This window comes from Vanellus vanellus, assembly GCF_965231255.1.
Source record: "Vanellus vanellus genome assembly, chromosome: 15".
Lineage (NCBI taxonomy): Eukaryota > Metazoa > Chordata > Aves > Charadriiformes > Charadriidae > Vanellus > Vanellus vanellus.
Window position 1 is genome coordinate 18,091,046 of NC_138920.1, and position 20,833 is coordinate 18,111,878.

General features: G+C 41.0%; 1 protein-coding gene across 2 annotated transcripts in view; it reads right to left on the reverse strand.

Moving 5' to 3' along the window:
• Positions 1 to 631: 631 nt before the first annotated feature.
• The window catches only part of GNAS (GNAS complex locus), a 102,460-nt gene continuing 82,258 nt past the window's right edge, over positions 632 to 20,833 (reverse strand). For both annotated transcript variants that reach the window (XM_082490879.1, XM_082490878.1), the window contains exons 6-12: positions 13,634 to 13,688; positions 11,108 to 11,181; positions 10,606 to 10,664; positions 8,585 to 8,705; positions 7,382 to 7,512; positions 6,792 to 6,859; positions 632 to 5,898 (exon numbers count right to left, since the gene is read on the reverse strand). In XM_082490879.1, the coding sequence (XP_082347005.1) occupies positions 5,752 to 5,898; positions 6,792 to 6,859; positions 7,382 to 7,512; positions 8,585 to 8,705; positions 10,606 to 10,664; positions 11,108 to 11,181; positions 13,634 to 13,688 (655 nt within the window). In that variant the 3' untranslated portion in view covers positions 632 to 5,751. The remainder of the gene's footprint in view (positions 5,899 to 6,791; positions 6,860 to 7,381; positions 7,513 to 8,584; positions 8,706 to 10,605; positions 10,665 to 11,107; positions 11,182 to 13,633; positions 13,689 to 20,833) is intronic.

Genomic DNA, 20,833 nt, shown 5'->3' on the forward strand with positions numbered 1-20,833 from the left:
TTCTCCAAACTTGAGTAGTAGTATATTAAAAAAAGTATTAGCCAACTCATTTACTAAAACAACTGGGTAAATTAAAGTGAAGAAATACATTCAAATTTTAATTCTGAATTTGCTTACATTTGTCTACTGGTACCCCAGCCTTCGAGAGCGTGTTACGTTACAGAAAAAAACCCTAACATCAGCATCTTCTCCCTCAAAAATACATCATTCTCTCTGTATTTGGGACAATGTTTAAAGGCTTTATTTTGTCCTGTCATTAAAATAAAGATTTTTGAGGCAGACTTCCCAAGTCAAAAAAAATAGGAAAATCTGTAAATTTTGGTTTGGTAGTTTTTGTTTTTCTTAAAAAGAAAATTTTCTGTGACATATTTGGTCAGTTACCCCTTGTTGCAGAGGTGTCAGTGAGCACTTGCTGTTGTTAACTAGAGAACTCCCTTTTTTCCACAGAACCAGGCTAATTTATAGGACCCAGAAGTTAGACCCTCCACCCCCTTATTATTTTTATGTTTAATGCAGTGAGAGATTAGTTTGCCTCCCCAACTCCTCCCAAGTTGCTTTTCCAAGTAGACTTGTGCTTTAAACTGCACCCATTTTGCTCAGCTCAGTACATTGAAAGTAGACAGGGTAAAAGGCAGTTTTAACTTTTAATAAGATGAGAATCAGGTTTGAAAACAATTAATTATGAAGCCAGTACTCACGGCTGAAATTTTAGCAATCTCTGCAATACAGTAAAATACTCTAAAGCAGTTTACCTACCCAGGAACTGAAACACATCCACTCACAGTATTTAAGCTAACTGGTATGACCAGGATTAAAATAGGTTCACTCTTGGAATTTCAATCTTGTCAGTCACCAGAGAGATTTTTCAGTGTAACGGCTTTCATCAGCAGAGGTTCAGAAATCCCCTTTGTAGCTTATTTTATTTACAAAGACACTTCAAACTTTGTCATAGAACAGCAAGACTTTTTCCCACAGATGGATTTTCAGCAACAGCAAGCTGAGGAAGAAGGGTACAGTTTTGGTTCTGGACTGCAAACAGATATTTGCCTGTAGGTATTTTTACTGTTCTACAAACTCAATGTGTATTTTCGGGATGAAGACCTGTTCCTGTGTGAGATTTCCACTGATGGTAATCCTTGGCCCCCATCCTGCTTCTTACACTTAGTAGGAATTTTATCATCTACTTCCACGGAAGAGGGCTTACGAGTGCCAGCGTTGTTAGGAATACTCATAACACGTTAGGTACAGTTGGGGATAGGAGAGAACTTGTTCTCTTCCAGAGTAAGTTACAGAATTTTTTAACATAACAACTTTAGACATTTGTATAGCACCAATCACCAACAGTATTATCACTAAGGCACTGGACTGGTACTCAGCTGGCCCGGGCTCTATTTCCGTATCTGCACTCTGTTTCCTGTGTGATCACACATTTATCTTTTGTTTTTCCTGGTACGTAATTTTTGACACTGAATGATGGACTACAAAACATCCTACATCATTTACAGGAATACTGCGTCATGGCTAATTACCAGGTGCTCAGATTCTAAAGGGATGAACGTTAATATTTCTGTGCATAGATTTACTGGTAAAAGAAAATTATCCTGCAGGTATCAATTATATGCAACACTCTGGAACAGAACTGGCTTCAGTTCTTCTGGAGTTAACGACATACTCCAAGTTCGATCCTATCCTTGATGCCATGATTCAAAATAGTTTTTGGATAAATGAAGATAAGCCCTCAGGGCTCCCATCTATGACAACCAATGCAGCACGCCTTCATACGCTTTTGCATCAAAGGCTGCTCCCAACAACTTAGAGAGCTCCAGTTTCGGCCTCTCAGAGAGCAGGTTTTGATGCTTTCAGAAGCAGCTGAATCTTTTTTTAGTCTGTAGTGGATTACCTCTACACACTTAAAAAAAATGTTCAGGAGTGATCCCTGTTCTGCTGCATCACACTGACTGCTGAACGTGCGTACTGATGTACAAATTACTAAAAGTTCTTGGGTTGAAATAAGTTGCTGCAAATGCACAGTAGCTGATTTTGAAACCACATCATCTCTACAATTTATTATTATTTTTACAAAATACCCAAAGTGATCAGACCATATTGTAGGTTACTGGCTTGCCAAAGGTTATGTTTTAAAATCAAAACAATTTCTGAGTTACAGAAGTGCCAAAACCAATCTTGAACCACGTTTGTTTGTTTTGTTGTTTGTTTGCTTTTTGTTTTTTTTTTTTTTTTTTTTTAAACCAACCCTCATCCAACAAAACAGTTGTATAACTTAAAACAGAAACAAGAGTTTGTGTTGGAAACTGAAAACCAACCCACCAAATCATGCTTGAGCAGAAGCAGCCTCATATGGCAAAGATTTAGCTTAGGGCAGTTCAGTGCCAAGATATAGACCCTCTATGGGTTTATAATGGAAATACTGACACAACCTCAACTACAGTGATGCAAATGTGCCCTAAAACACTGTATTTGCTTTTATTAATAAAAGTGGTAGTGTTTACATTTGCAGGTATCTTACACTTCAGCATCACGATGAATACTGAGTAGAATGAGTTAAGTTTTGGCTGTAAGGTCAGAAGTTTCCAAACAGATGAATGAGACAGAAGTGAAAGTCCTCAATCATGAAAACAAGAAGTTCAAATAAATAAATAAAACAAAACTAGGAAATATGGGTAAGCATTAGGTTGGAATGGTTCAATTAACTGCAAATTATGGCCACTAAATTAGAGACAGAAGAAAACATAGTTACTTATTAAATAGCAAGCATTAAAGCTTTATGGTTTTGTATTTAAAAAAAAAAAAAAAAAGCTGTTAAAAATAAGACTCGCGTTTACCAGGCCACCAAACTGCATGGACTAATAAAGAGACTAACGAAGGCAATACTGAGACATTAAGACACACACACACTCCGTACTTGTGCAACTCAACCATATTCAACGCAATTGCCTTTTTCCTCACTTAAGGGAAAGCATCCCCTAAACATTTCTGTTCATGTAAAGCTTTAAGTTTCTTAAACTGTTGCTGTCTTACATAGCTCATTTTTAGTCTGTATCCTTCTCATTGTCAGAGGAAGAAGCTTTTTTTTTTTTTTTAAACTTTTTTTAATGGAGGTGCTTTGTTTCTCTCTGATGAGAGATTACATTCCTCACACCACTACAGGTTTTCCCCATTGAGAGATTTGGTGCTTACACCAACTCCTCCCAGGCTTACAAAGGTAAGGGTTGGCACTAAATTAAAGATTTTGGCTCCTGTAACTAAAATTAAGGCTCACAATGAATTTCCTTTCCACTATGTGCGTCCCTTTCCTACCTACTGGAAACACCAGCCCTTACCCCCCAGGCACTGGATACATTCTGAAATTGTAGGGGCTTTTTCGGTCATGTTCTCCTACAGTTCTACCAAGTTCAGGTGGCAACTTTCTAGACCTGTGAGCAGGAAAGATCATTTTCAATAGATGAGTGGCAACCACAGCAAAAATTTTTAGACGATTTAGTGTCTTCTGGAAGATCACTAGTAATTCTGAATTAGGGGAGACGGGACAGTAACTCCATCGAGTCCCCGCTCTTAAGGGAAGATGGACTACGTGATTAATTTACATTTAAAAGTTCAGCCACAAAAGCGATGGAAACTCACAATTCTGAACAGTTGCAGTTCTTAGTATTAAAAAGGCATCTGATACCTGAAGCAAATCTAGCTGCACAGACATCACTGACCACACCCTAACTGTAATTTAAACGACCTCTTCCCAAAAAAGAAAGTTAACACAGTCTCTTGGGTGGAGGGGAGCTAGTGAGAAAGGCAAAGAGGCAAGTATTTTGGCGTTTGTTTTTTGTTTCTTCTGTTTTCCTTTTAAAGTCACTGCAGTAAGATCCAGATCAGTTTAGGGGTGTAAATGAAGGGGGAAGAAGGGTGCTTGAGTAATATAGGCTAACACTGTTCTAGATGTGTTATTACAGCTGTAATTTCTGACTCTGTACAAATTGTACACGTAGGTTTAGACACATGAAAAAGTAACACACTCACAGAGACATAAAACACCTAGGTATAAAATATAAAGCAGTGTAGTAGTTACTAAAATTACATGCTCTCTTATTGCTACAGTGATTTTTGCTCTTTTTCTTTTTACTGTACCACATGTTGTTCTAAGCATATAATTTGCATAAATTATTCAAGTTTAAGAAAAATCCACACATCTTCACTTTAAGCTACTTATATAGTTAATATAAAACAAAAAGGTTCTAAAGTATCTCTTTATTAAAAGAGAAATAAAAATGTCATTTGAAACTGGAGTTCAGTGGCCAAATCCAAGGGCAGTGCACACCTTGTCATTCCGGCAGGAGTCCGCCCGCGCAGCGCAGGGAGGGGAGGGCGGTCTGGCCCAGTCCAGAGACGGTCACCAGACCTGCACGATGCCCTGGGTGTCTCTTACTGTTCTGGTTTTGTCTTCAGCAAAAAGGACTATGAATGACCAAAGACTAACATTTATAATTTGTAGCAAAATTTGGTTTATGTAGAAACAAGCCATGTTTTGCATTTGGATAGAGATTTAAATGAATTAAAGCTAAAAATTAAAAAGCATGATGCTGCAACATCTGGTCACTTGTTGAAGACCTCACTTTTAAAGTGGTTAAGTTTGCACAATTTGTACTTTTTTCTTTTTTTTTCTTTTTTCTTTTTTTTTTTTTACTAAACAGTATTTTTCGTTCTTTTATAAACCAGAAAAACTAAACTACAGATAAATTTTCCCTACCTTGAGCTAATGCTGCAGATAGGGTTGACAAAGCTGTACAGCGCAATCAAACATACTTACATCTTAGCTCATTGTACAGGTACAGCCATAATCAAGGCACAAAGATCTTCTACAAGTTATTTTTTTTCAATAAAGTTGTACAAAATAATACATTTTACAGTCTGTACAAGAATAATAATCCAGCAGTAAAATAAAAAATGAGGGGAGGGAAGAAGAGAAAGAAGGGAAAGACTGTGAGGACTACAGTCCAGATAATGATTTTTATAGCAGACGGGATCATCAGTGGACAAACTGAAAACAGTGTGTGGTTAACTCTTTCTGCAATCACAGGCCATACGCAGTTCAATTCATAAATGTCCATGGTTGTCTTTAGACCACCACGACTGGTTTTAAAAATACCCTTCTGAAAGGTAGCAGTTGGTTTTTGCACTGTCTAGGTCTGTTGTCGAATTGTCAGTATTTCCGTTCAAAGCCACATTACAGTCAGAGAACCAAACTCAAGTGTCTGTCTTCAAACTTGGTCTGTGACTTGGCACCTTCTTTAGTCTGATGCAGTGAGTGATACAAAGTGGAGATCACGGGTTATATGATTATGCCCACAACAGTGCTAAATTACCTAACGTTTTCTCTCCCCAATTTTTGTTTTATGTTTTAATTTTTTTTTATCCCCAATCCTTTCAGGTGCTCCACATTCAGGGCTTTTAATTAATTAGGTTTTATTTCCTTTTTTTTTTTTCTCTGTTTTGTTAATAACAGTGTTAGGGAATCCTCATGTAAATGGCCTTTTAAGCGTTAGGGGCCATCTCAAACTGTCCGAGGGGTACAGAAGCAAGCTTAGAAGTGCTGCTATTGTCCAGCAAGGAGAAAAAGTTGAGGGGTGCAAATCAATGGGAGATTCAAACAGTTCTCTTCCACCCTATGTGGGCAAGGGTGTTTTTTTCTTTTTTTAATAAGGAATAAGGAGTCCAAAACACAGAAAAAAGTGCTCTCCATCACAACAACTCGTATTGGCGAAGGTGCATGCGCTGAATAATGTCCCGACAGTCATTGAAAACCCTCCGGATGTTCTCTGTATCCACTGCACATGTGAAGTGAGGATAGCAATAGTGCCTTCCATCGCCACTCGCTGTGCTGATTCTCTGTTAATGCAAGAGAGAGATACTGGGTTAAAATAAAACTGACCAGGGAAAAAAAACCGTATTCTCAAAACTCAGAAGAATGAAGGTTAAGATACGTAAGCGTGAGTGCTGTTCAAAGGGTGTAACTAAATGGCAAAATGCCCACAATTTTTCACTCTCACCTAAAACATGAAATTTTAAATGATCAGAATTACACGGTGAGAAGGTCACTGCATACTGGAGAATTTCAGGGTTGAACGAGAACTCAGGAAAGTGCTATTATGTATATGCAGCTTTGGTGAATTCAGCCTCACAACTCCTAGGCAATTTGTCCACAAAGAAAGGTGGATTTTGTCTCCTTGTACAAGGTTTTATCCCTGCTTTACACTTACAGAAAGCCTCCCGCAAAATTTTGTTGTGCTCCATTTTAAAATGAGTCCACAATTTGATTGCCATACTCACCTTTACAAGTAACTGTAATAATATTTAAAAAAAAAAAAATCTATGTATAGTATAGCTTCAGCTGACCAGTTATGGGAAAGATAATATGAACAGAACATTAATATTTTACAGATGATGCATCTTTTGATTAGTCTTTATCTTTAGAAATAATGCATGGAATAAAAATCTGGCCCCATTGATAACAGCAGGACTTCCCTCATCATTCTATTTGAGGTTTCTTAATTCTCACCAATTCTTTTGTTATTTATTATGTACTGTGTCAACAGACAAATATCTGAAGAGCAGCTAACGAACAGCAGCAAAGCTCTTAAACGTAACAGTGCTCTGTGCAGTGCGGATGTTAAATATAAACAACACAAAAAGTGACAGCATTTTGCAATAGTATAAGGTGCGTAAGAGCTTATATTTGAGAAGAATCGCGTAAGAAATACTGAAGGAAAGGCAATACTTACAAGAAACTCGTCTCTAATAAAATACTTGGCCCTTGTAACTCTGGGATCCTCACCAGGCTCTGGTGTTGCTGATTAACAATAAAATAAGTATCTCATTAAAACAGGTGGTTTTGGTGATAGTGCCTAAAAATCATAACTAGTTCTGTTTTCTGCTCACATATGACAGAAACATACTTTGCAAAACTGACTATGAGAGAAATCAAACCATAACATATGATTTAAAATAGTAAGATTTCAGGAGAACAAAGGAGTATTACAGTGGCCACAGCACCGGGCATTTGGCAGGTCAGAGAAACGACCACAGGTAAGACAAGGGGGAGGCCAGAGGACGCATTTGTCACAAGTGTGCTGTGGTCTACACCAGCAAAGTAACAGGATTTTGGCATGATAAAATTATTAATATATTAAATGTATAAAAGACAGGGTTCTCTCATTATTAATGCCTAAAATGTAACATTACAGTTTGGCTGAAAAACAACGAAGATTACATCTACTTAAGAGTTTTCAAATCTTAGCTGAAATAACCAAAACCATTACAAAGGTAATTAACAAGGAAATGATAAATTGCTAATAAAACTTTAAAATCTTACCATCATCTGGTGTAGTGTAGCGAGCAAATTCTGGAAAGTAGTCTTCAATTTTAGATTTCCCTGCCAAAACTTTCTCTGCTAGCAAATCTTGTTTATTCAGGAAAAGAATTACTGAAATGGTCCGTAGCCACCTGTAGAAAAGGAGAAGGCACAGCTAGGATCACACAGCAAAAAGGAACTTCATCCAGTTCTGGAGACAACAGTCGTATGACACACCAGAATAATTCTGAAAGGTTCCTTTTATCCCTGAACCCCATGGTGTGATTGTGGGCGTACACCCCCGAGTTCCGTTTGTGTGCTTCTAGTGTGGGCAAAGCTGCCCACTCTCTACCGCTAATCCAGATATGTCAAATAGGTGAGCGCGTCCATGCTCCAGTGTGCTACTCCATCGCTGCTTTAATTACCTCAGCCTCAATATGGCAACTACCAATCTGTAACTCTCTGGAGCTTTCTTCAGCCAGAGCAGTGGATGAGGCACTCGCGCAGCGGGCAGCCGTGGCCAGAGGGGCCGGGACTGCGCCGAGAGAAGCCAACCCCACAGCGCAGGCTGCTCCTGGGGGTGAACCCCGGCGAGCAGCAGAGCACCCAGCTGCTCACTCACATTCCCCCCTCAGTGGGATGGGGGAAGAGGAAAGGAAGAATAAAAGCAAGAAAATTTGGGGGTCAAGGTTAAAAAAAAAAAGTTTAATAAGTGAAGACTGAGTGGAAGAGAGAACAAAACAAAACAAGTGATGCAAAGGCTCACCACCTCCCGTGGGTAGACCGATACCCAGCAAGATGGCTAACCCTCCTAAACCCCACTCTTTCTTTTCCCTTTCAGCGCTGAGCATGACCCTTCGTGGTACGGAATACTGCTTTGGTTAGTTCGGGTCGTTTGCCCAGCCGTGCCCTCTCCCAGCCCACTGCGTGTCCCCAGTCCATTCGCTGGGGGCAGAGCGGGAAACAGAGAAGCCGCGGTGCTCTGCAGACACTGTTCAGCACCAGCTACAACAGCCGTGAGCGTGTCAGCCGCATGAGCGTGTCAGCCGCATGAATGTTAGCGGTACTGTTTCAGTCCAAATGTAAAAGACGGCACCGTACGAGGTGCTATGATGAAAATGAACTCTGCCCTAGCCAGAGCCGGGCCCCGCACACGAGTCTCGACTACTGTATAGGACAGGATTACTAATTTATGTATGAACAATGAAACTTCAATTCACAGACCTGTTGTTCCAGATACTCTTGAAGAGGTTTAGTGCTTCTTGAAGCCGATTGGTCTGATTGTCCTCTCGTATAACCATGTTGTAGCTACTGCTCGCCACCACAAATATGATAGCAGTCACATCTAAATCAAGAAATACCCACCAGTTAATACCAAACTTCAGAAGAAATATCCAGGAATCCCAAAGTTCAATAAAAAGCTGCCTTTCAGCTTCCTGAGCAGAACAGGTTGGAATGCTATTGCTGACGGCTTTCTAGGTGCCAGATATAAAAGACGAAAGTGAAGCAGCCATTAAAGACAGGAACGGCGGGCGACAGAGCAGAAGCTGACAGAACGACAGAAACGCAGAAACTGGAGAAAGCTAAGAGGAGAATTTAAAGAAGATTTAAAAGGTGTAAAGAAATTTAGAAAGCTCCCTGAGCTACCAAGAAAGGACAGAGAGGCCCTTGGGGGAAGACCTGAAGACACACGGCACTTTTGATCTGGGGGAATAGCAGTAACAACAGTAGCAGATTGCTGTGAATTCATGGTTAACTGCTCTGTCCTCCCACAGCACACTGCACTGCCCAGAGGCCCCTGTCTCTGTCCTGGGAGGTATTCCCACATCAGAGTCCAGATGTCCGTGTCCCCGCGGGGCTGTGCTGCTCCACAGCCCTGACACTGACTTCCAGCCTCATCCACCTCGACAGCAGCAGCAGCAGAGGTGAGTCAGACCATGAGGTGACAGGAAGAGGAAGGAGTAGAGGTAAAACTCAAACAAATCTGTTATTAATAGTGCAGCAGAAAATATTGCACAGTAGTTCCACACATATATGAATTGTTCAGGTGATGCTCTGTGACAGTAACCGCAGCAAAATACGATGAATTGTAAGTTGCATTCTGCTTTAGCTATTCTGTAGGATCTCATTATAACTTTTCTAAGAAAAGGCACACTTTTGCATAGCTTCATATATATTTTGTCTAAAGAACAAAGAAAAAGACAAAAGTATTTTCACCAACTGTATCTTTAAAAAAACTTGAGTGGAGAAAGGTTTCACACCTAAACAGAGCTACAGAGTAAAATAAACAGCTGTAGGAAAGGTACATGCAACACTTCAGGACACACACAAAACCGCCTCATTTAAATTGTATGGGAGTTAAGAACATAATCACTGAACTAAACGGATGGGGACATCAGCGTTAAGGCTCCGGACCTTACAAAATGCCTGCAGAGGCTTCAGGTCTCCCCGTACCGAGGCTCCCCCGGCACTCCAAGGAACCCAGCTTATGCGCAGGTTATGCGCATGAGGGGACTGGTTTGTACGTTTTCAGTAAGGGCCTTCCCCACAGGGTTGTTTTTCAAGAAATTGTATTATTAAGCATAGTTCCCTAGAAACACGCAGATTTATAAACTCCATCGTAAACTTTTTCGAGAAGGGCATTTTGGGGCTGCACTACACAACGCTGTAGTGCATTACACAGCGTATGCGACACCACCTCTAACAAAACAGACATTCCCTACAAGCTCATCCTGCATTAACGGGTCGGTGCTGATTCGGAAAGAAGCACCCATGACATAGCAATGTGGCTGCAATTATGCACAAAAATACGATATTCTGGTTTTATGCATATATTAATTATCCTGTAATTGTATATTTTGTATGGGTAAAACCACGTAAACCTTCACTCAGAAGACAGAATACAGCTTGGAAATGAACGCTCACACAGCTGGGAAATAGTGCGCAAACCCACCACCAAAAAACTTAATTAAATGAAGAGAGGGAAGCCACAGAAAATGGACAACAAGCTATGTCAAGTTATCAAACTTGAATTCCTTTCCACCTGCATTCTCCCTAAAGATATTCTATGCAGTTACAGAAGTTTACATGTCAGGAAAAATTCCATCCTGTAGGACTATTCAGATAATTCCTTATCAAGCTACACGGAAAAGAAGATGGCTTTCACACAGTGAGAAAATGAAGACTGGGCATTAAAATTTTGCAGACAACTATTAAAAAAAAACAAACATAAATTCTAATCATACCATTAAAACACTGGATCCATTTTCGGCGTTCATCTCGTTGCCCTCCAACATCAAACATACTAAGAAAAAAATCAGAAATCGAGTCAGAATACATTTTGTGGTTTGTTTTTTTTTTCCCCCAAATGCAAACAGAAAATGTAAGAAATTTTAGGAATTCCGTGTCATAGAAGCTAAAAGGAACTGAGGATTATGTGAACCCAAACAGGTATCGGTCCACCAACATATGCACACAGAGCTTTCATCACAGAACATAACTGCGTTTACTTTCATCAACACCTACACTCGAAGGTAAGGAATTCTGTCGTATGTACATTGCAGATTCGTTTTCACCCTTACAAGCTAAGACATTAAAACAGATCTTACAACAAGTCACTTGCTAAAACAAGTATCAGATCTAAAGTCAACAAGAGCATACTAAACCTCAGCATTGTATTTAAACAAACAAACAAACAAACAAACATACAAACAAACAAACAAACAAGGAAAAACCAATGATACTTACTGAAAATTTACTTTATCCACCTGAAACTTGGTTTCAAAAATTCCTGATGTCAAAACTCTGCATCTGAGAAGATCCTAGAGCACAACGGAAAAGTCATTGATTCAACATAGATACTTCCCAATTCTCCACGTACCCAGCAACGGTAATGAACACCTTTTACCCAGCGCCGACAGCATACGCAGCACTGCAGGAACAGGGAACAGCGCGTTATGAACCCGCGTTTACGGTTTTGATCTTGAACACGTGTGCACTCGTACGGGTGTGCTCCACTTTTGAAGTACATATAAGTTCCCGAGCGGGTAGTAAGCGCGAAGCTTGGAACAGGAGGAAACACATTCGGGCCACTTCGAGCAAACACAAGTGTTGGGAACAGCCCAGACCCACCCCACGAGATCGGATGATGCACTCACAGACTTCAGTGGGGTCGTGGCACACAACAGGACCTTTAAACTACCACCACAGAATTCCCAACCCCCACAGACAGACCCCTCTCCCAACTGCTCAGTGCTTGGCTATTAAAAGAAATGTCTAGGTATCAAAAGCTTCCGTTTTTTCCTTCAAAGAACCAAGAGCTCAACCACTTAAATCTTACAAGAATTGGGCTTTTCAAAGATAAAATTTGAAATTTCCTGCAGAGACAAAAATGATAATCAGAAGTTGTGAGCTACAAACAATTGAAATTGTTATAAGTGCTACAAAATCCTATTAAAACCAAACTGTATTGGCTTTTATGTTCTGTGTATTGCAAAGCAGTGGCAGCCACGTACAGTGCCTCGTAGGTAACTCATCCACAAGAAGCTCATTTGCACAGGCTGCAGACTGAGGACACAGTCCAATATAACTATCTGGCAAAATACCACTTTGGATTCAATTAAAGGTTTTATAATTTAGGACTTAAAGCTTTGGTGTTCGTCACAGTGGGTCTAAATAGCAGATAAATTGTAACATTTGCAGCAGACATCATCACGTAAGCAGAACAGACTGTAAAAAAATTATATGCACAATAAAAGCTCTGTTCTTACTACGTAAGTACCAAACTGGTTAGTCAAAGTCAAAACCACACAAAATCCAAAGGTTAGAAAACACTGTTAAATCATTAAACAAAATGGCTACATTTTAACATCAGTTTTCTGATAATAAATTATTGTTGCCTGGCTATTTTAATACTCATATTGAAAGATGTATGTATTTAAACATTACTCTAAGTTATGTTTGAAACAGTTTGAATTTTCGAACACCCCAATAAACAGAAGGAAATTTGGGAAACTGGACTGTCGGGAGCTCTGCATCTCCAGAAATCAATACAAGTAGGATGTTAAAAAAAAAAAAAAAAAAAAGCAGTCACCCACCTCAAGGGGGGACAAAAAAGGGAAGGAAGTTATTTCATTATTGCGCTTGGGAGTTCTTTTAGGAGAAGCACATAACATCCCAGAGGATAATCCCACTGGGCTTTACAGGATGCTTGCAGGGAGATGCGGCACCGTCCATGGTCCCAAACAAGCACCGCAAGTACTTGTGCTCACAGTCACTTACAGCAGCAAAAGTATGTAATTATTTTACTTAAGTAACTACTGAAATACCTTACTTAAGTAATTACTGTAAGTAAATTGTAAGTACTAAGTACTGTATACGAAGCGTAAGAAATTCAAGTTAAACTCCCTCCTGACACCCTCGGCCTCCAATATAAAACTGAAACTTGTTTTAAAGTTTCGTATCTGAAGATTAGTTGCACCAAATTTTGAATATAATAACTTGTACTTTTTAATATTTTGTTTCTTGAAAATAGAATTATTTCAGTGATAAAACCCCTCATTTATAAAAAACCTCAGATTTTTTAAAGAATGAATGATTAATTCTTGAACAACTTTAAAGGATATGAACTGCTCTCTCTCTCCTCATCAACACTGACTGTGAAAGTTTGGGTACATTAATATGTGTTTTGGTTATTTATCCTGCAAAAGTATGCTAGATGCTTAATTGCATTATTTATGGGCAGAAAGCTAGGAATTTACATGTGATTTTGGATGAGGCATTTGGTCCTAAAAGGATCCTCAGATTATTTTTAACAAATTGAAAATGATAGTTCCTATTTTGATTAAAAAAAAAAAAATAAATCAACAACCCCAAACTTCTAACAAGGTTATTTTTACAAAACCTGGTTCGCAGTGGGAGCCAGTGGGGCTGAGGAGGTACCCACCAGCTTTGCGTCAAAGAAAGTGCGTGAGGTTATTCAGCAAGGAGGGCAAAGCATCACATGGTGCTCATTCAAACGGAGGTTTGAGTTTCAGTGTCACAGAAACACGATGTAGTCTTGAACCTCGGCGGAGTTTCATTTCACAGTACATTTACATGGATAAACATCATCTCAATTCAAATGACAAAGTAAATTTTACTGGAATACTAAATAGGTACATGGCAACACCTGTATTAGTGTCACAACGGACAGTGAGAAAATTAATGAGATAGTTATTCGCAAAGACAGAGGGGCAGATAAATTGTATAATTTCTTAATGAGACTTTCCTTACCTGGTCAGACGGTGTGTACTCGTTTTGTTTGACTATGTCAATCTTGTCTAGAAAGCTGGGGAGAGGAAGCGAAGAGAGTGAGTTTTCATTCTCCGATTAGACGAACTTTTTAGCGCTTTAGTGACTGGGGGGTTCCCGGACGGGACTTGTTGGGGATTTGTTGTATTTTAACGCCCCCGTTCAGAGGCGGCTGAGCCCGTGTGTAGGGGCAGCGTTTCCCCGCGCCGCCCGGCAGAGGGCCAAACCCAGAGCTCCGTCCACCAGCTCCGGTCATCCTGCTCCAGCCCCGCCGCCCACAGACAGACTGGGCCTTTCGTTTGGGTAATTTACTCATATAAATTGTACCATACAATCTGCTACTAACAGTAAGCAATGACTCAAACAAATTGCCTACGTGTAATTTTTCTGAAAGTAAAGCGAGTATTTTAAAAAATGTATTGTCCCTATAATTCCTTTAAATAAATGAAATCCCCAAACCAATTTCATTACAAGTTCAGTTAAATGAGAGGGAATATTGATTATTTTTTTTTTTTTTTTTTTTTTTCAATTGTTGGTACCAGTTTTTCAGTTTGCTTTCTGGAGAAGTATCAGTAGTAGGCCAAAAAAAAGTATGAAGAGATGTGTTTTGTTCAAATTCATTAGGCATTACCTAAAGAGGATATCCTGAAGTCTTTAAAATGTTTTTACCAATTAACTGTAACCTTCTAATTATCTTTCATTTCAACTCAAAGAGCAAAACTCCCAAGGAATTGATCTGCTAACGGGCTCACTGTGGGGCGGCTCCGGCTCGGGGTGCTGCAAGCTGCGGGTTTGCTGCTGGTGGCGGCCCCGCGGGGCTGCCCGGCTCCGGCACAGCCGATTCAGCATTATTATTACCATTATTAATATTTAGGAGAGCTAGCAATGCTGCTACAGTTGCCTTTACCCGTAACATTCATATTAATCAAGTGCCTTAAAACTAACACACAAGTTTCCTTTTAAATTCCTGCGCATGAATTCTTTTCTTTATGAAGCAGAAATGACAAAGAAAAGCTGCTTTCCCTCCGATCCCTACGCACGGGTAGGTACGCTGAAAGTGCATTAACGACGGTCACAGGCACCCAGTTAAGGGCGGGAAGGGGATAAGCCGTGTCCCTGATGCACAAATCAGAACCAACCCCCCGTGAAGCTCAGGGAGGGTCTGTCCCCTGCGTCCCAACCGACCCCCAACAGCCAACGAAAGCAGGGAAAACAACCGCATTTTTAACAGCGGCTTCAGTGTAATGCCCTTTTCACCAGGAACTAGATGACCATCTTGCTTCAGAGACAAAGGGAAGGTAATTCTTGTTTAGTCTCAATTTCAGAATTTTAAACACATTAAAATGTATCTCAGTAAACACGCTACTAAAAACATGAGAAAAAGCGTAAAGCTCAATTTCCATCATGAAAGGTGATGTGGAGAGAGATATAGAAGGATAAAATCGATGACAAATTGTGTTCTGCATCTTGCAAGCTGGATTTTTTTCCTCATCCCTTCCGGGCTGTGAAGCAATTTTCTTTTTCTTTTTTTAATCCAAAGGCAAAGCAAAGCTTTTTGTTCAGCACACAGAGCGTGTTAAATACGTACAACAACCATGGATTCCAACTAGTTCGAGTGTCTCCACATTACATCTCCCCTAAGACCACAGTTTCAGAATCATGTGGCAATTTCACAAATCAGAGGGTGCCTGAAAAATGTTCAGAGCGGAACACGTTCACGGGGGTATAAAGGAGATTACCACAACGACCCGGCCCCGGGTACTGCCTCCACCGCAGCCCGACATTTCACGGAAGGTTCCACAGGAGGTGGATTTTTGGTTTTGCTTTTTGTTCTGTTTTGTTTTTAAACACTCTGCTAATCAGCTTAATGGATTTTGGAGACTGACAATTAGAAAATAACAACAAGACATTGCTAAAACCTGGAACTGAAAGTACAAACCTCTTACTGTTGTTTATGCAGACTATTTTTAGGCCTATGATTTCCTTGAAAAACATCAGGCCCACAGGAGCAGCGGCACTGTACTTGAGCTGAATTCCAACAGCAATGTTCGTGCCAGGTAAAACAAGTTCGAATGGAACAAACATTTCTTCTTCCCCCCAGACAAGCTCCAACATTCAGTAACATCTGACACTCGTAACAATCCCCCTTCAAGAAGGAAGTCTCTCGCTGTGAGAGTTACCAGAAAACCCTCCCCGCTTCACGTGGCGTTTTAGGGAAAATGGAGCAAAGATTTCCTCCCGTGCACGTGCCTTTTCAGAGGAGTCTGCTCTGGCAACTGCAGAAAGGGGCGAAAGACACTAAAGACCAGTTTGATTCTTTGCTCAAACACAAAAAAAGGGGATTATTCTTTCAGTTGGTCAACTGAAAAATAAATGCGTCTGTAAAGAGAAAAGAGTAGCAGAAATCCGATCTAGTCTGATACATCCTAAAATAAGGAGGGACGGTGGGAGCACGGGAGTTCAGAAAAGATCTATACACGAAGTTCAAAGACTTCTAAGTCCATGTTAGTCAAGACCAAATAATTTATCCAGTAAATTGAACTAATAATCAAGTCAGATGAGAACAAAGCCTAATTCAAAATAAAAACAAATTCACCATCATTAATTTCTATTTTTAATTCTTGTTATGCTCTACCCAAAACACAAGTGGGGCCACTTCAGTACTCCTTTGTGTGCTGAATTCACGGCTGTTAGAGATTGTTCTAAGTCGCCTGGAGACATGCCCATCTCCTGTGTCAGCAATGAATTTCACAGGGAGAAAGAAAAGCGACCTTGGTGAAACAATTCAAATAAAACTGTCAAACCACGAAACCAAATTTTACACTGCGAGCAAGTCTTGCACCAAGTTACAAAGTCGGTTTTTTTCTTCTGTAAAATTTTCCCAGAGATTCTATGGGAAAGCCATTTTCCAGCAAGCAAATCATTCATTCAGCATCGCTGCCAGTTCTCACTTCGGGCCAGATTCTGGACATGACTAAATAACAGGATCGGTTATTGCTCTGCAAAACACTGTCACTTCATATAAGGCACTTTTGCCTGTGTTGTAAAACATCACTACTGCTATGACAATTTAAAAAAAAAAAAAAAAAAAAAAAGACTTTAGATCATTTGTAGTCAGCAACACTGGAGATGCAGCATCTCCAGGAGAGAAGCAGATGCGTCTCCAAGATATTAAAACGAAAGTTATTAATAAAAATTTAAAACAATCTGAAATAAAAAATGTGCTTTATTTTTGGGCCCCTTTCTTCATCTCGGAGAAGGAAAAACACATGTGAAATGTTTTAAACAGATCTTTGTGAAGAATCAAGTGCCTTTCATTTTAAGGGGTGCGCCTCGGAGGCAGACTTCATTCCCAGACACGCAGCAGCTTCCCTTGGCTGCTGCAGGTCAAAGTCATCAAGTCATACACGCATCCCCAATTCTTTCCAAATTTTTAATAAGCCTATTATGTCAAAACCATGTCCCAATTTTCAGATCAAGCTATATGCCAGTTACTGATTTATTCTGGAGCTCTGTCATGCAGAGAGTTGTTTTATCCCGATGTGGGGGGGACTTCCTGAATGAGCAGCGCTGCTGCCAGGCGAGAACTGCAGCCCGCGCTGTTTCCCCCCGCTGCAGAGCCGTGCGACATTCAGTCTTCCACCTCCAGAAGCACCACCACTTCCCCGTTTTGGGAAGAACGGGGAGGGGGAAAGCAGACTGCCTTTCTTTGAGCATTTCCTGACAGTCTTTTCAATAAACAGTAACTTGAAATTTTACTCTATGTGATCTGACGAAATGGTTGCCAGACAAGATTTTTTTTATTGGCTTTGCGAAGAAGAGCTTTTGTTTTCAGTCTAGAACACTGGAAAGGTCTCCTCAAACTGACAACACACCTATATTTGAAGAGCTTTATTTCCATCAGACTTTTTTTTTTTTTGGTCAAGTCATGACCTGAATTTGTATACAAAACATCTCTCTCATGACACACATTAAGATCTCATCTTTGGTGTCAGTAAGACACTGCAAATCAAGAATTTAAAATTTCAATCCCAACTAAATACAACATTTGCTTATAACTTATAAACCCCAACAGTCGTACTGGAACTCCGTATTTGTGAAGTTTCTTGCCTCTGAAAGCCTCAAGGTATTTTACAGACAGTAAATCATACTCACAACTCCTGCTGCCTTCATTCATGCTGCATTTCCTGCCTCTGCCCTCGCATCCTTCAACACACACCTTACATTAACCCTGCTTTAAAGGCAGGCACACAGGGAGAAAGTTAATTGCCCAGAGTCCCCCGAGTCAGTGGAAATGGAATTTTCATTTCCTCTGAGTCATGTGTTTTTATCAAGATATTACTAAGAATCAACTAGAATATTACTAAGAATTATCAAGATTTTATTAAGAATTAAAGTTGGGTTTTACCCTGGTCACCTATAAAACAGTATTTACAATTCAGGTTTCTATGTCCAAAAAGAAATTAATATTTGTTTACTGATCTTCCTAAAGACCAAACTGTGCGAATACCCAGCAGATTTTTAGTTGTTTATCTATACCTGCTCAGGACCACAAAACTAACTCAAAGCTCCCTAAAGTAGTTTTAAGCTGAAATTTAACTCAACATTAATAGTGTTTATAATCAGGAGTGTATTTTTTGTTTCTCCGAAGGGATCATGCTTTATTTCTACTTTACTCCCTTTTTAGTCCTTGCCATAATCCTTTTTGTTATTCAGCAACAGCTCTCTCAAAGCTAAACACTGAACTATTTGATAAATTCTTCCTTCAGCTATTTTGTCTGTGCTGAAGCCACAGTCACAGGATTAGCACAACCATACAATACTCTTCAAAAGGGTATTGCAGCTGAGAAATAGATGATGTATGTATGCACCGCAACCTCAGTGGCGTTCAAAAGCCTGGTAATCCAGCGGCTTCCCAAGCCCCGGCGAGCGGGTGCGTGCCCCATCGGCCCCGCGGCTCCTGCGGCAGGGCCACCCCGACACCGCGCCGGGGGCTCCTTCGGCTGCAGAGCCCTTCTACATCTCAGCTGGTTTGTTTTGCGAGAGGCAGAAAAGCAGGGAAAGTCACAGGCACGATGCAAATAAAGTAAGCAAAGACTCAATGTGCTCGTGTTTATCCTAGGCTGCAGACACGGGCTGTGTGTGAAACCAAACTGGTCATGATTTTCCTCAAAATGAAGTTAAAATTGGGACATGAGTAGACTTTTAGTTTTGTTTTGAAGCATATGCTGATATTTTCTATGATTTGCAAAGGTGGAGTTTTTACTGCTAAGGTAGTCACAGAAGACGTGCCACAAACATGTTATGTTATGTTAAAAATAAGCAGGAAGGCACAGCTCTCTCTCCCCCCGAACAAAACTACATAAAGAGAAAGAACAAAATTCCATCAAAACCTTTGCAATTACTTAAACTACTTCACAAAGAAAATTAAGGGGGAAAAAAAAGCTTTTAGAGGCAGGAACATAGAGATAGTACTGCAACAAATATTACTGGTATAATTACGAGAGCACTACATTGCAGGTAAAAACATCTCACATACGATATTCCTGTAATGAAATTCAGACATAAGGACCCCATATCAAAATAGATTTATATTGGAAATTAATTTCAAAATGTAGTTTAAGTCTCCAACAGAAGCAAACCAAAAGACAACTCTTTAGAAAACTTCCCCGAGAAGCCACAAATGTTTCCAATTTCAAGTCAGTCAGTCAATGTGATTTCCTTGTCGAAGCAGCAAGCCACACAAAAATATTTAGAACCACCCTGAAGCTCAGAATGTAATTATAGGTATAGTATTAATGCATACACGTCCCAGAACAGCGACTGTGAGCGCGGCCCCCGCTGCACTTCCAGCAGAACCGCGCCGCGTTCCGGCCACTTGGAGGCGGAGGGGCACCACGGGTCTCATTTTGAAGCAAATAATGAGAAAGCTGAAAAGTATGACTCCATATATTTGGAATCATCTTGTGGTAATCAAGGTTACAGTTCCTTATATGGTGTGGAGAACATGAAGCACACACAAAAAATAGCATATTAAACTGATGGGGTATAAAGAACTGCAACTGTGGCGAAACCCCCGGCACACCCCCGCGGCAGCCGCGGAGTCCCCTGGTTTTGGCGCTGCCGTGACACGCAGACCGTGCCCCAAAAGCCGCGCTGGGCGCGCGCCCGCTGCAAGACATGAGGAGGGGCTTTTAGACAAATCCCGCAGAAGGCAAACCGTCCCTTTGAAAGCTGCTAGCGAGCGAAACGAGAAATGGGGGAAAGGTAGGAGAAAAAGAAAAAAAAAAAAAAATCTATTTAAAGAGGTTGTAGTTGTCTTTTTTCCCCCCTCTGCATGTCTAAAGTTAGTCTGGCTTAGAGGATGCACTAACTTTCCCAATCAGTTTTACATTACAGCACAAGTCCAGAAATAGCTCCCAGCCGCCTTGGCCTCTAGCACGGTTGCCATGACAATGGAACCACAGTGCTATAAATAGCTCATCAGCACCAAATCTTGTGAGACACATCTGGAACAGGGCCAGCCCGGCCCCGGCCTGACAAATAAAAATAGGCACAGGCCGTTTCGAAGGCTGGAAAGGTACAGCGCGGCGGCAGGGACGGCTGTCGGTGGCTGGGTAGCACGGGATTTGTTTGAGAGGAGAAGTGTAACAGTCACTTCATTGCACACTGAACAGTCGGCCTTTCTCTGAGGGCCATTTTTCTCTCTTCCCCCCAGTCCGTGGCAAAACCATACTGCTTTTGAACCCGTAACAACGCGGCCTTTTGCCCAGGAGACCATTAAAATAAGGAAAAACAGAAGAAAAGAGATCCTCAGACCTTCCCCCTCCCACCCTCCCCGCGCAGGCCCGGCCCGCTGCCGGGGGACCCCGCAGGGCCCAGCGCTGCGCCAGGGCTGCTCCCGGCCTCGTGCCCACCCTCCCCGCGCCCTCCTCGCCGCCGCCGCCGCGCAGCGCGGTGCGTGGGGCCCGGCAGAGCCCGGCAGAGCCCGGCCCCGCTCCCCGCCGCTCGGCCCCACGCGCCGCCCGCGGAGCCCCCCAGAAGGTGCCCTATTTCTAGCACAGACTCTTGATCAACCCATTCAATTACATCCAAATCATCTGTGTGGGAACAGAATGTTATGTCAAAAATGTTATTCAGTATATTTGTCAGTATTACCCAACAGAAGACATTTGTATAATC